General features: G+C 40.2%; 1 protein-coding gene across 2 annotated transcripts in view; it reads left to right on the forward strand.

Annotated features, from left to right (window-relative positions):
• The first annotated feature begins 979 nt into the window (after positions 1 to 979).
• lrpprc (leucine-rich pentatricopeptide repeat containing) overlaps positions 980 to 12793 on the forward strand; it is a 133094-nt gene continuing 121280 nt past the window's right edge. For both annotated transcript variants that reach the window (XM_048535921.2, XM_048535922.2), the window contains exons 1-2: positions 980 to 1151; positions 5628 to 5839. In XM_048535921.2, the coding sequence (XP_048391878.1) occupies positions 1012 to 1151; positions 5628 to 5839 (352 nt within the window). In that variant the 5' untranslated portion in view covers positions 980 to 1011. The remainder of the gene's footprint in view (positions 1152 to 5627; positions 5840 to 12793) is intronic.

Genomic DNA, 12793 nt, shown 5'->3' on the forward strand with positions numbered 1-12793 from the left:
TTTCTCTCCATCTTCGGTCCGCCTCCCCCTCTCTCCCTATTTATTCCAGAACCCTCATTCCATCCCTCTCTCTGATGAAGGGTCTAGGCCCGAAATTTTAGCTTTTGTGCTCCTGAGATGCCGCTTGACCTGCTGTGTTCATCCAGCTCTACACTTTGTTATCTTGGATTCTCCAGCATCTGCAGTTCTTGTTATCTCGCAGTGTTAAATTTGAAGTTGGCTAAAGGGGTGATTGAGGCAGAAGTTTCGTATGAACTTAAATCTGGAGATTTGGGAAATGGGAAGCCGGACATTGCGGCTTGAAAGAATTAGCAAACGACGGTTTAAGATCATGAACGGTTTAATTAAAGCAGCCAGCCCAAGGTTCAGGCGGGAATGAGACGCAATGGGTAATTGAATTTGAGAAGCAGCATGTAAATATCTGCTCCAATGTGGAATCCGTATTCACGAATGGAAATTAAACTGAAATATCAAACGCCGTTTCTCCCCCACCCTACAGGCGTGGTCTACTTCGAGTCTTTCCAACATTTGTTACCTCCAGTCTGCCAGATATTTCCTTTTCCTTTTTTTAAAAAGAAACTGAATTCCATCACACAACTGGATCATCCACACAAAATAAAAAGGCTGGTTCCTAAAGTTACTGTCAGTTGGTACCCTATTAAAATGGCTGCGCGCCTGCGAAATGCTCCACATCTAGACAACTCGGGGAAAACCTTCAGCCCGCCACCCTTTGTGACTCTACTAGCGGTGCGACGGGATGGGGGGGGGCAATCTTATGTAACTCGATCGTAATCGTCTTAATCTATAGTAATGTGACGGAAAATGTTCTAATTATGATGTATTAAAGAATAGAAAATGAACCTTAAGATCATAAATGCTGCTCTTCTAATCATAAAATAATGAGATGCAATGTTTCCCTCCTACCCCCCCCCCGTACTTTCCAGGTTGTTGTTTAGTTTGTCTCTGTGACCTCTGTACAACCACGTGCTCCTACCCTTCCCTCCTGGTAACATGGCGGCGCTGCTAAGGTCGGTCCGTCTTGTCAAGCGGTTGCCGGTGGCCCGCAGCCTGCCTTCCGGCCCCGGCCTCGGGAGGTACACGCAGCTCGGGAATGGCGTCGCTGCTCCCGGCCTCTGCGGCGGTTGGTCCAGGTGAGTGAGTAAAGGGTAAGGCAGAGAGATGCTCAGGTTGCGGCTGATCTGGCAGCAGGGAGCCTTTGAATTCAGTCACAGCCATCGCTCTGCCACGTCCTTTTACTTTTTCACAATCGGATTTTTTTTCAGCGAAAAGAGGAGCGGGAGAATGTTCACGTTGCTTTTATTTTGCTAAAAAGAAAACAGTGAAGAATCTGGTCGCTTCTGCACGTGACAGCCTTCTTGACCTTGAGGTCCATGTGCTGAGTGGGTCTAGAGTGGGGCGGGAACTGTAAACATTCAAAATTAGTATCTTTCATATTCCATTGGCCTCAGGCCTTTAAGGTAGATTTTCTGCTGACTTCATTTTGCCCCTCTCTTGTGCGTGCCCCAGCACTTTGGAAATCTGTCATCTTCCGACATTCCCGCCGCCTTTCCATAGTTTCAGAGATAATGGGAACTGCAGATGCTTTCCCAGCCTTTCCATAGTTGTCTTCTTCCTGGATTAGGCCATCATTCATGGTATTGCCCATTGAGCCCTTTTGGGTTTTTGTCATTGTCCAACACTAACTCCACGTGTACCATTCTATTCATGACTTTCCCACCCAGTGTGTCATCCGGCCTCTTTCCCACCCTTACAATTACTTTCTTTCCTCTATGCTGTCGTTTGTTTGCTCTTTCCTTATCCTTTGCCTTTTCTCCATCTGGGCCTCCTCACCCCAACTCGGTCAGATGGTTTACTTGCATGTGAAGAAGTCTCCATTTTTGATTAACATTGGGTTGGTCACATTCTGAGAATTGTATCCAAGAGAAAATCTTAAAGCTGGCAACACAAGGTTTTAAGTAGGTCTGACCAAATTTTGATTCACTTGTGTATGTGGAAATCTTGGGTGCCAATTTCATTCTGGGTTAAGTCCTTGTGGGTCATTTTGTAAAAGGTTTTTAGTTCTTTCACAACAAGTTCGAACGCAGGTTGTGTTTATGGCCTGTTGTACATATTTTGGTACAGTTTCTGTTCATTCTTCAATACGTTATCCTGAATGGAAGGACTGAGCTAACAGATGGATTTGTAATAAAAATAAAAGAGTTGGAAGGACAATTGGCTTCAGAGAGGACAAGCTGCTTGCTTAAAGTCCGTTATCTGGATAAGCACCTGGACTGAGTAGCTAAGTAAGCATTGTCTGTGACATGTAAAATAATCTGATACAGTTCGAGCTGTATTGTGATGTGATGTTCTCCTCTTTGGGTCAAATGTTTGCATTGAAAATTCAGTTTAGAATTATGTGTAGGTCTGGAGTGAAAAATACCATGAATGATCAACCAAAGAGAGCTGTCTGTTGGAGCTGAGACTCCTCCAATTGTTGTTAGATAGTCCTGCAATTAGGTGGGTGATCCTAGCTCTTCATATATCCATGTTTTATCCATCATTAATCTTTGCCTCACCCACATCTGGAATGGTAGGTTTAACATACGATGAATGGCTGAGGATCCTGGGATTGTATTCATTAGAGTTTAGAAGTTTGGGGGAAGATCTAATAGAAACTTATAAGGTAATGCATGGCTTAGAAAGGGTGGATGCTGGGAGGTTGTTTCCGTTAGGTGGGGAGACTAGGACCTGTGGGCACAGCCTTAGAATTAGAGGGGGTAAATTTAGAACGGAAGTGAGAAGATATTTCTTCAGCCAGAGTGTGATGGGCCTGTGGAATTCATGGCCATGGAGTGCAGTGGAGGCCGGGACGTTAAATGTCTTCAAGGCAGAAATTGATGACGACTTGATCTCACAAGGAATTAAGGGCTACGGGGAGATTGCAGGGAAGTGGACTTGAAATGCCCATCAGCCTTGATTAAATGGCGGAGTGGACTCAATGGACCAAATGGCCTTATTTCCACTCCTATGTCTTATCGTCTTATCTGTAACATTTGAACTTCACTCCGTTCGTTGTACTGTTCAGTCTCCAGTGATCAGAACACTGAAGTGCTGCTGCAAACACTATTAACTGTCATGTCAAATCAATTTTATGTCACCTTTTGAATGCAAAAGATTATGGAAACTGCTACTTTGTTTCAGGCAGGCGTCTGATATATGAAGTCACTCGTATGACTTTAGCCAGTTGAGCTTTTCTATATTTCTTACCCTTAGACTTCCATCCCCCGCTCTTAATCTTCTCAGCACTCTAAAATAAATCATGAGCCAATCCTTCATCTTTCAGTCCACTTGTAGTGACATGCAGAGGAAATGTAATTCTGTTTGTTGCTGGATAGTGTTAAGTTTTGAATTTGAAATTCTATAGGAATACCCTTGTTGGTTGAGTGACATATAAACTATTAAGTTAGGTATGCTTTTTAATGGCAGATTCATTTTAAATTGGATTTGTGGTGAATAAATAAGACTTCTGGATAAATACACTTGGCCTCAATTGTTTCAGTTGCTGGTTTAAGATTACACTGAAAAGGCTTATGGCAGGAAATATTTCTATAATTCAAAACTGAAATACTGATTGTACAGAAAGCATGTTTAAGATAGTTATATTGGGATAAAATCATTGAAGTTTTGGCGAGACAAACATTTAACTGGGGTAGGTATTGAGATAAAAGCAAAATAGTGTGGATGCTAGAAATTTTAAAGCAGAAAATGCTGAGAAACTTGAGCCTGGCAGCATCTGTGGAGAGCAAAGGAGTGTTGTAAAATTTAAATGGAAAGCCTGTTGGAGACAAGTGGAACTTCTTTAAGATGGGCATACCTAGTAGAAAAATGGCAGTGAATTAAGCACTTATAAAAGCAAAAGTACTGTAAATGCTGGAAACATGAAGTAAAAACAAAATACTGGAGAAACTGACAAGATTGGCCCATCTGTGAGGAGAGAAAGAACTTTGCTTTTCTCTCTCCACAGATGCTGCCAGACCTGGTCAGTATTAAAATATAGATTTTTTTTCCCCATTGGCATTACAAGTTTTTGCAAATTTACTTCTGACTTGCTTTGTTCACAATGTTACTCACATCTGTTAGACTGAGCAAATCAAGAGGAAGTGGTGGAAGCTGGTACAGTTACAGCATTTAAAGGGCATCTGGATGGGTAAATGGATAGGAATGGTTTAGAGGCATATGGGCCAAATGCTGGCAAATGAGATTAGATTAATTTAGAATATCTGGTTGGCATGTACAGGTAGGACCACATGGTCCGTTTTTGTGCTGTACAACTCGATGACTCTTTTCAGTTATAGATCACCTAGTTCTGAAACCACTTTGGGGCTTAACAATCGGAAGGCTGCCACAGTGTTACTTCTGACATAAATGATTTGTGGCAGAGATCAAGTAAATAGTGAGTGGTTTGCACGGTGTAATGTTGGGAAAATTTTCTTTTACCTACTTGGAAAAGTTAATCCAAAATCTTTGTGCCATGAGCATAACATAAAAATGTTGTAGTAAACTGAGTTTTCACAACGGTTTCCACAGGATGTTTAAATGGGGTAGAATATAAAAGTTGTTTCCCCATAATTCTCTTCAGTGGACCGACATTACTACCAGGTCTGAGATATTAGCGCTAAATCTGACAGTGAACAGTAGAATTCATCTGCCTTGCACATCAAATTCTCAATGAAAAGTGAATAACTTAATACAAATAAATGAAAGAAGTGGTTCTATTTTCAGATTGAGGTCAGTTGGAACTGTAAAACAGAAAGATGTCTGATGTGTAGTGCTGAAATTTCCATTTTAATTCTATTGGTTTTAATGCAACGCATTTGCTTAGCTTCTTTATGTAGTTGAGCCGCCACGTGTGTTGGACTTTTGTGCCATGAGTGAAAACTGTTCTCCCATAAGAATTATGTCACAAACTCTGCATCAACTTTATTACCATTGAAGAAAAGATGTGGAAGGACATCTTTCACTCCTTTGCAAAATATTCCTTAAACACTAGGCTTACATCGACTTCGTCTATTGGCGTTTATTGAAATACAGTACAGTGAGTGCCAGTGGCTTTCTTGTGTTTGTGATTCAAATGATTTTTGTTTGATCTTACATGCCTTCAGCTAGCTTTTGAACAATAGGGAGCACTACACTGTCTTAATCTGGCCTTGCCCAATATTGATGTACCATCCTCAGTAGCCATCAATGGATGGCAAACAGAAATCCCAACATAGCAGAAGCATACTGAAGTTAGCTCAGGTGCTCATCGTTGATCTGTGAATAGCTCACTTGTTTCCAGTGAGGGATCAAAGGTGAGTCTCTTGAGTCCATGGTTTCGTAATTCATCTGGAATTGCCACCATACACTAAAGTAGTGATCATATGATTTTACACTCCTCAACTTAAGCTAACTTTCAGAAGTTCATACTGTTGCTTCGTTGTTTATCTCCACCATTGCTTGTGTGCCCTTAATTTAATGTTCTAGCTTACCAGTGAGTTAAGAGAATCTCTGACAAGAACATGTTTATCAATACTAAAGGTGACTTTTGTAAGAGAGTGCAACTATTTCAATTGATTTATGTTTTTTAGGTTTTGTAGATATCTGAACAGCAATGTGCGCTTGTGTGCTATTGCCACAGAGCAGAAGGCACTTTCTAAAGATGAAGGGATCACAGCAGTTCGGGCCAAACAATCAATGCAGTTTGACTGGGCCTTGAATAAGTTGGACTCATCTGTACGGAGAACGGGTCGCATCACAAAAACTTTGTTGTTGAAGATTTTTCATGATATTTGTCGAACAGGTTTGTTATTTGTTATATTTGGAACACTTCTAAAAAATGGTTCCTAATTTATCAAAGTTTTCATTATATTTGCATAACGTTTGCACAATGCTTTCCTTCCCATTTTCATTATTGAAATATGAACTTTGAACTAATTTTGAGAAAATGTATAAAATCTTTTGCTTCTTGTCTCTGAATATTTTAAGATTTACCTGATAACCCCCAATTGCTGTTTAATATAGTTTTCTCTGCATATTTTGTTTTTCTTTGAGTTTGACCTGTAACCTGTATATTTAGATCAGTCCCATAGGTGCTGTGAATAGTTTCAAAAGCTGATTGTATTTAATCCATTGAATGCTTATTGTTGGTTTGAATTGAATGCACTCTTGGAGTGACCAAGTAACTGGGATTTTTGGTTCATTTACATGGAAAACTGAGTGTGATTCCAATAAATTGTGTTCTTGTATGTTCATGGCATTTATGGTATGGCTTGAATCTATTGCTCATCCTCTAGTCACTCTTCAGAAGGTGGTCGTGAGCTGCATTTTGAACTGCTGCAATAGGTACATTCACAAGATGCTGATAGGTAAGAAGTTTCAGGATTTTGACTGTAACACTGAAGGATCAGTGGTTAAGTTCCAAGTTGGTATGGTGTATGGCTTGGGAAGGAACTGCTGACGTTGGCGTTCCTATGCAAATGTCTGTCCTTTCAGTTAGAGTTTACAGCATGGAAAGAGGCCCATTGGCCCATTGTGTACCATCCTTTCTTCTGGCACTTGCTTACACATCCCATTTTTCAACACTTAATCCATAGCCTTGTATGGTGTGACCCTTCAAGTGATCATCTAAATACAAGTTAAATCTTGTGACTTCTGCCTTGGTCTCCCCTCAGTATTCTCAGCTTTAAGGAAAACAGCCCTTGGCTTAACTACTTCATAGCTTAAACACTCCAAACCAGACAACATCCTGGTGAGTCTCCTCTGCATTCTGTCTAGTCCAATCACATCTTTCCTTTAGTGTGGCAGCAGTTGTCAGTTCAGTCAGTACACTCGAAGTAGCCTTGATGTGCATTGCAGCAATTCATTGTGAGTGTGGTACACAATACTGCCACTTCTCTGGTGATGGAGGGTGTATGTTTAAAGTGGTGAATGGGGTACTAATTAATCTGGTTGCTTTGACTTGCATGGTGGAAAGCCTTTGGGAGTTAGTTGAGTTACTTGCTGCAGCTTACCTAGCCTTTAACCCATTATTGTATTTATTTGGATGATTTCTGATTATTATGTCGATTTAAATAAAAACCTGTTAAACCTTCTGTTGGAGGTATGAACATCGCTTGCTAATTATCTGCCCAAGGTGGTTGTTTTCCAGGTCTTGCTGCATGGAGTTACCAATGCCACTGAAAATTGTTTAATCACCAGCAAACATCCCTTCATTTGACCTATAAGTGTTGAATATCAGCTGTGCAGATGCTGAAGGTGTTAAGTGTAGAGATAGTGGTAGTGTGGGCTTTTGTGGTGCAGTGGCAGTGTCTCTACCTCCGAGCGATTAAACATTTACCCTGTAAAACTTAGGGCTGTACTGGCGCAGTGGCTGTGTCTCAGCCTTTGAGCTGGGAAGTTTGGGTTCAGATCCCACCAGAGATGTATAATAACACATCTGAACAGGTTGATTTAGAAAATTTAGATTTAGAAAAACCTTTGAAGGACTTCTGCATCAATACTTGCAGCTGAGATGATCGATCTCCAACTACCTGAACTTCCTTTGTGCAAGGAATTCCAATGAGTGGAGAATGTTACCTTTAATTCCCATCAACGTCAATTTTGCGAAGTCTCCTTAATGCCACCCCAGTCATTGTCATACAGCATGGAAACAGACCTTTCAGTCTAATTTGTCCATATTTATGAACGGAATACAAAGACTTAAAATACATTTTTAAATTTGCAATAAAAATACTGAAACCACAGAGAGTAAAACGTTTTGACACTAAACTTTGTCCCATTCGCCTGCGTTTGGTACATATCCTTTGAACCTTTCCTGTTCAATGTTCTAACTGTACCTGCCTTCACCACTTTCTCTGGCAGTTCATTCCATATGTGCACCACCCTCTGTGTGAAAAAGCTGCCCCTTCAGTCCCTTTTAAATGTTCCCCTCTCACTTAAGCCTATACCCTCTAGTTTTGGATTCCCCATCACGAGCAATCATTCATTAGGTTGTAGGGCAGAAATCTGATTAAGTTAGGGGTTCCTTGAATGCCATAATGTTTGGAGGAATATTTTGAAAGAACCGTTTTAAAGAAATTTTGGTTGCTTGTTTGTTAGCTAGCGACTCTTTGAGAATAGATCTACTGGATCTTTTACATCTACCTGAGATGGTGAGTGAGGCCTCATTTTAATGTTTCACCTGACAGTGCAGCAAACCCTCATTTTGCACTCACTTATTACCTTAGATTATGCTGGAATCCCTAGGTTGGGTCTTGAACTCTCCACTACCTGAGAACCATGTATGAATGGAATACGATGACTTAAAATACGTTTTTAAATTTGCAGTAAAAATACTGAACCCACATGAAATAAAACATTTTTAAAAAGTGTAAACTGTTATGTGATGTTTCTTCAAAGTCCTAAGCTATTGGTTTTCATGTAAAAGTTGATGGCAATGTAAGAAGAATTAACACATTTGTGATTGTGTCATAGGGTGGATCATCCTCTAAATAACAGATGGCATATTGAAATCCATCTGATGATGACTGAGTAATTTCTGTTTTTAAAGGCTCCGATTTTAGTTTCTCCTAAAAGTAAAGTTTTGGCTCAATTCAAATGTTGATATTTTTAATCAACCTGTTGAGATATGTTATGACACACTTCTAGAACAGGTAGACTTGAATCCTGAGCTTCTGGCTCAGAGATTGGGGCGTTATCTCTACAAGGGTGGTTGGGATGCCCTTGGGAGGGTCATTAACATCATTCGGCCCATCAAGTCGTCCGTGTTCACTGAAGGGATTGTGTGATTAGATAGTGATATTACAGCTTTTGGAAAAATGGGAATGGTGAGCCAACTTTGATTCAATCTTGAGGCTTCACATAAAAAGATAATTTGAACTTACGTAGTACCATCCTACCACGTTACAATTCCTGTCAAGCCAAGAAGTCAGCCCCAGTTCACTAAAGAGTGCAGGAGGTCACGTTAGGAGCAGCACCAATCATACCTAAAAATCAGGTGGCAGCTGATGAAGTTACAACTGAAGACTACCTGCACACCAAATGGCATAAGCAACAAGTAATAAAGCTAAGCAATTCCACAACTGCCGGATCAGATCTAAGCTCTGTAACCCTGCCGCATTCAGTAGTGAATAGCGTTGGACAATTAAATTCAGTGGAGGAGGCAGCTCAATTAGTTGGGATGAAAAGACTGCAAGGAATGGATGAGAGTTGGCCATTTGGATCTTTTGAGTGTGCTTTGTCATTTAACGTGCAAATTGCTGACCTTTCAGGTTAACTCCATCTTCTTCCACACCACCATATTTCTCAGGATGGGTTCCAGAAATTAAGTTTTTCCATGTTCTAGGTTTTACCAAGGTAAAAGACATTCACTATTAATTTATTATCTAGTTTTAACATGTTGAAATGGTTCCATTTACCAGTAGAGAGAAAGTGGGTGGCCAGTTTCTGGACTCTGCCAGTGTTGACTCCTGTTAACGAGGAAGTAGGTAGATTTTCAGCCATTGCCATCCCGTACTGAATTTCCTTTTTAGACTCCGCTCGCTCCAACAATTTTCTTTGAAGAGGCAGAATCTGGGAGCAGCTAATTGGATATTGAGCCTTTATTGCCTTGTTCCATAAAATTGTGCTTAAGTGCTCCTATATGCAGTATTGTCATTGACTATTTATGGTATGTGTAAAATAATGCTTTTTGTTTCATTGTTACTTTGTCTTCCTTGGTGTTGCTGATTGTATGACTATAAGTCAGCGGCAGCGCTCTCACTTTGAATACCACTTCATGTTGTGCTGTAAGTTCAGAACCCCAGTCGTGGCTGTCTTAAAAACCAGAATTGCCCACAAACCAGATGCATTTCTTTCAGCCCTCAGACTGAGGTGAATATAGAAAAATGGATTTTTTTGAAATACAATGTAAGCAAAACATTTGCTTGTATAAATTTCATCTTTGTAATGACTGAAACAACTGAACAGTATTTTTACTGCCATCAATCTGAAGCCTGAAAATTAAACACACAGAACTCCCTTCACTGTGACTACTTCGATGATTTTACACAGAGATTGCAAACATCTGTAACAAAAGACGGAATAGCCTCAGGCCAATTCAGAAACCTGAAAGTTAAAATGCTTATTTTTACAACCTGTCAGCTCTCATCTGATCCAGCAGATAATCCAAATTATGGGTGAATCTGATATGCACCATGCTCTGCCCAAGGGTGTGGGACTTTGGACATGAGAACAGTATTCGTCTTTTCATTGACAATTTGAAGCTAGGATTAGGAGAAGGAAGGTACAGAAAAGCAAGGAAAAATTTGATGGGTGTATGGCCTTGTGGATTGAATCTCTGTTTGTTATTGTGTTGCAGGTATATGATGTGCTTTTTTTAAGATTAGCATGAGTTTAGCTGCATGATTTTAGTTGAATTTGGTAGCAGTGTTCTTTGGTAAAGCTGTTGTATCAGAGAAAAGTTTGGAGATGCTCATTAAATTTGAGAACTAGTTTCAAGGCTATGCAAGTTACTTCATTTTTAAAAGAAAGTAAGGAATGGTATATACCAAGTGCAGTAAACTTTGAGGTAGACTGGACATCAAATTGGGATGGTGGGGAAGGAGAAATTTCTTGTTATTTCTGCGTCTGTTGAAAGTTGATGGATTCAAAGGTTATGTTTAGTCACTAATGCCATTGTGATGGTGTTGTATATTCACTGTGATGGTGGAAGGCAAACTAGATTGTATGGAGGCCTATGACCAGTGGTGTCCTGCAAGGATTGGTGCTAGGTCCATTTTTTTATTATTCATATAAATGATTTGGATGTGAATATAGGTGGAATGGTTAGTCAGTTTTGCAGATGACGCCAAAATTGATGGTATAGTCTACAATAAAGAAGTTTATCTCCGAATACAATGGAACCTTTATCGGATGAACCCAGGAGTGATCAATGGAGTTTAATTTGGATAACTGTGAGGTGTTGCTTTTTGGTAAGGCAAATCAGGGCAGGACTTATATAGTCAACAGCAGGACCCTGAGGAGTGTTGCTGAACAGAGACCTTGAGGTGTGGGTTCACAGTTTGTTTAAAGTAGGGTTGCAAGTAGACAGGGTAATGAAGAAGGTGAACAGTAAGCTTGCCTTTATTGGTCAATGCATTGAGTATAGAAGTTGGGATGTCATGTTGTGGCTGCACAAGACATTGGTTAGGCCACTATTGGAATACTGTGCTTAATTTTGGTTTTCCTACTATAGAAAAGATGTTCAACTTGAAAGGGTTCAGGAAAGATGGGAAAGATGGGAATGGAGGGTTTGAGCTATGGGAGAAGCTGAATAGGTTGGGTCTATTTTGCCTGGAACATTGAAGGCTCGGGGGGTGACATTATGGAGATTAATAAAATCATGAACAGCATGGATAGGGTGGATAGTCAATGTCTTTTCCCCAAGCCGAGAGAGTTCAGAACTGGAGGGCAGAGGTTTAAGGTGAGAGGGGAAAGACTTGAAAGCATCCTAAGGGGGCATCTTTTTTTCAGCAGACGGTGGTGAATGAGCTGCCGGAGGAAGTGCAGGAGTCTGGTACAATTACGACTTTTAAAAGCCGTCTGGCTGGGCACATGAATTGGAAACGTTTGGACGGATATGAGGCAAATGCTGGCAAGTAGGACTAGATTAGTTTGGGATATTTGATTGGCGTGGATGAGTTGGATCAGAAAATCTGTTTCTGTGCTATACAACTCTGAATCTATGTATTTATCAATATGGCAGAAGGCAAACTAGATAGATCTTAGAAATTGCTGAATGAGATGAGGCTGTTTTCCTTTGAAAGCAACCACCTGAAGTCCAAGATTTTTCCAAAGTTGTAAAAAATAAGATGATGTCAGTCAGGAGCTGGTAAATCATTTATACCACATTTCAGCTTGATAAACTTTAAACTTCTAGAGGAACACAAGACTGAGGAAGGTTTTAAAAAAAAACCTGTTAATGTAATTGACTAAGGAGATTAAACAGTGATTCTTAATTTCAACGCTGGGATTTTAGGAAGAGGAAGAATAATTAGCATTTGTATTTATGTCGGGGAAGGAATAATTAAGAGAAATACAAATATATCAGATACAAAATTAGTTACAAACATTTTTCCATGTAAAAATTTTAATCAGTGTTAAAATGAGCACTGACCTTTTTGTTCAGGTTAGGCCTTTTTCCAGTGTTGATGTTTCGTCCCTCACTTTGGAGCATAAATAAACAAGTGGGCAAATATCTCCTCAACCTGTCCAATAATATTGTTAATTTCAGTATCCCACTCCTGCTTTCTCTCCAAACCCCGTGATCCTTTCAGCCAAAGACCGATGGGCTACGTCCAGCTCCCTCTTGAATTGGCTGCAGGAAAGTGAGAAATTATGCCAAGGGATTAGTTCTACGTGTTTTAATAAAAGCAATCAGACTCATGTTCAGAGGTGTAAGAGAAGAGTTCTCAATCATTGCTGGAGGGTCACATTTCATAAAAAATCATTTAGAGGATGTAATTTTGTTAGCTAGGCCAACACTTATTGCTGATCCTAATTGTCCTTGAGAAGATTGCATTGATCAGGAGGATTGTAGGATGTTGGTTCAGTGACAGTGAAGGAATGGCTAAGTGTTTCTAAGTCTGGATTGTGAATGACTTGGTGGGATACTTTCAGGAGGTGGTGGTCCCATGTATCTGCTGCCCTTGTCCTTCTAGGTGGAAATGGTCACAGGTTTGGGAGATGATGGCTCAGGGGTTTTAGTGAATTTCTG

Source organism: Stegostoma tigrinum, chromosome 9 (assembly GCF_030684315.1).
Source record: "Stegostoma tigrinum isolate sSteTig4 chromosome 9, sSteTig4.hap1, whole genome shotgun sequence".
In the NCBI taxonomy this organism is placed as follows: Eukaryota; Metazoa; Chordata; class Chondrichthyes; order Orectolobiformes; family Stegostomatidae; genus Stegostoma; species Stegostoma tigrinum.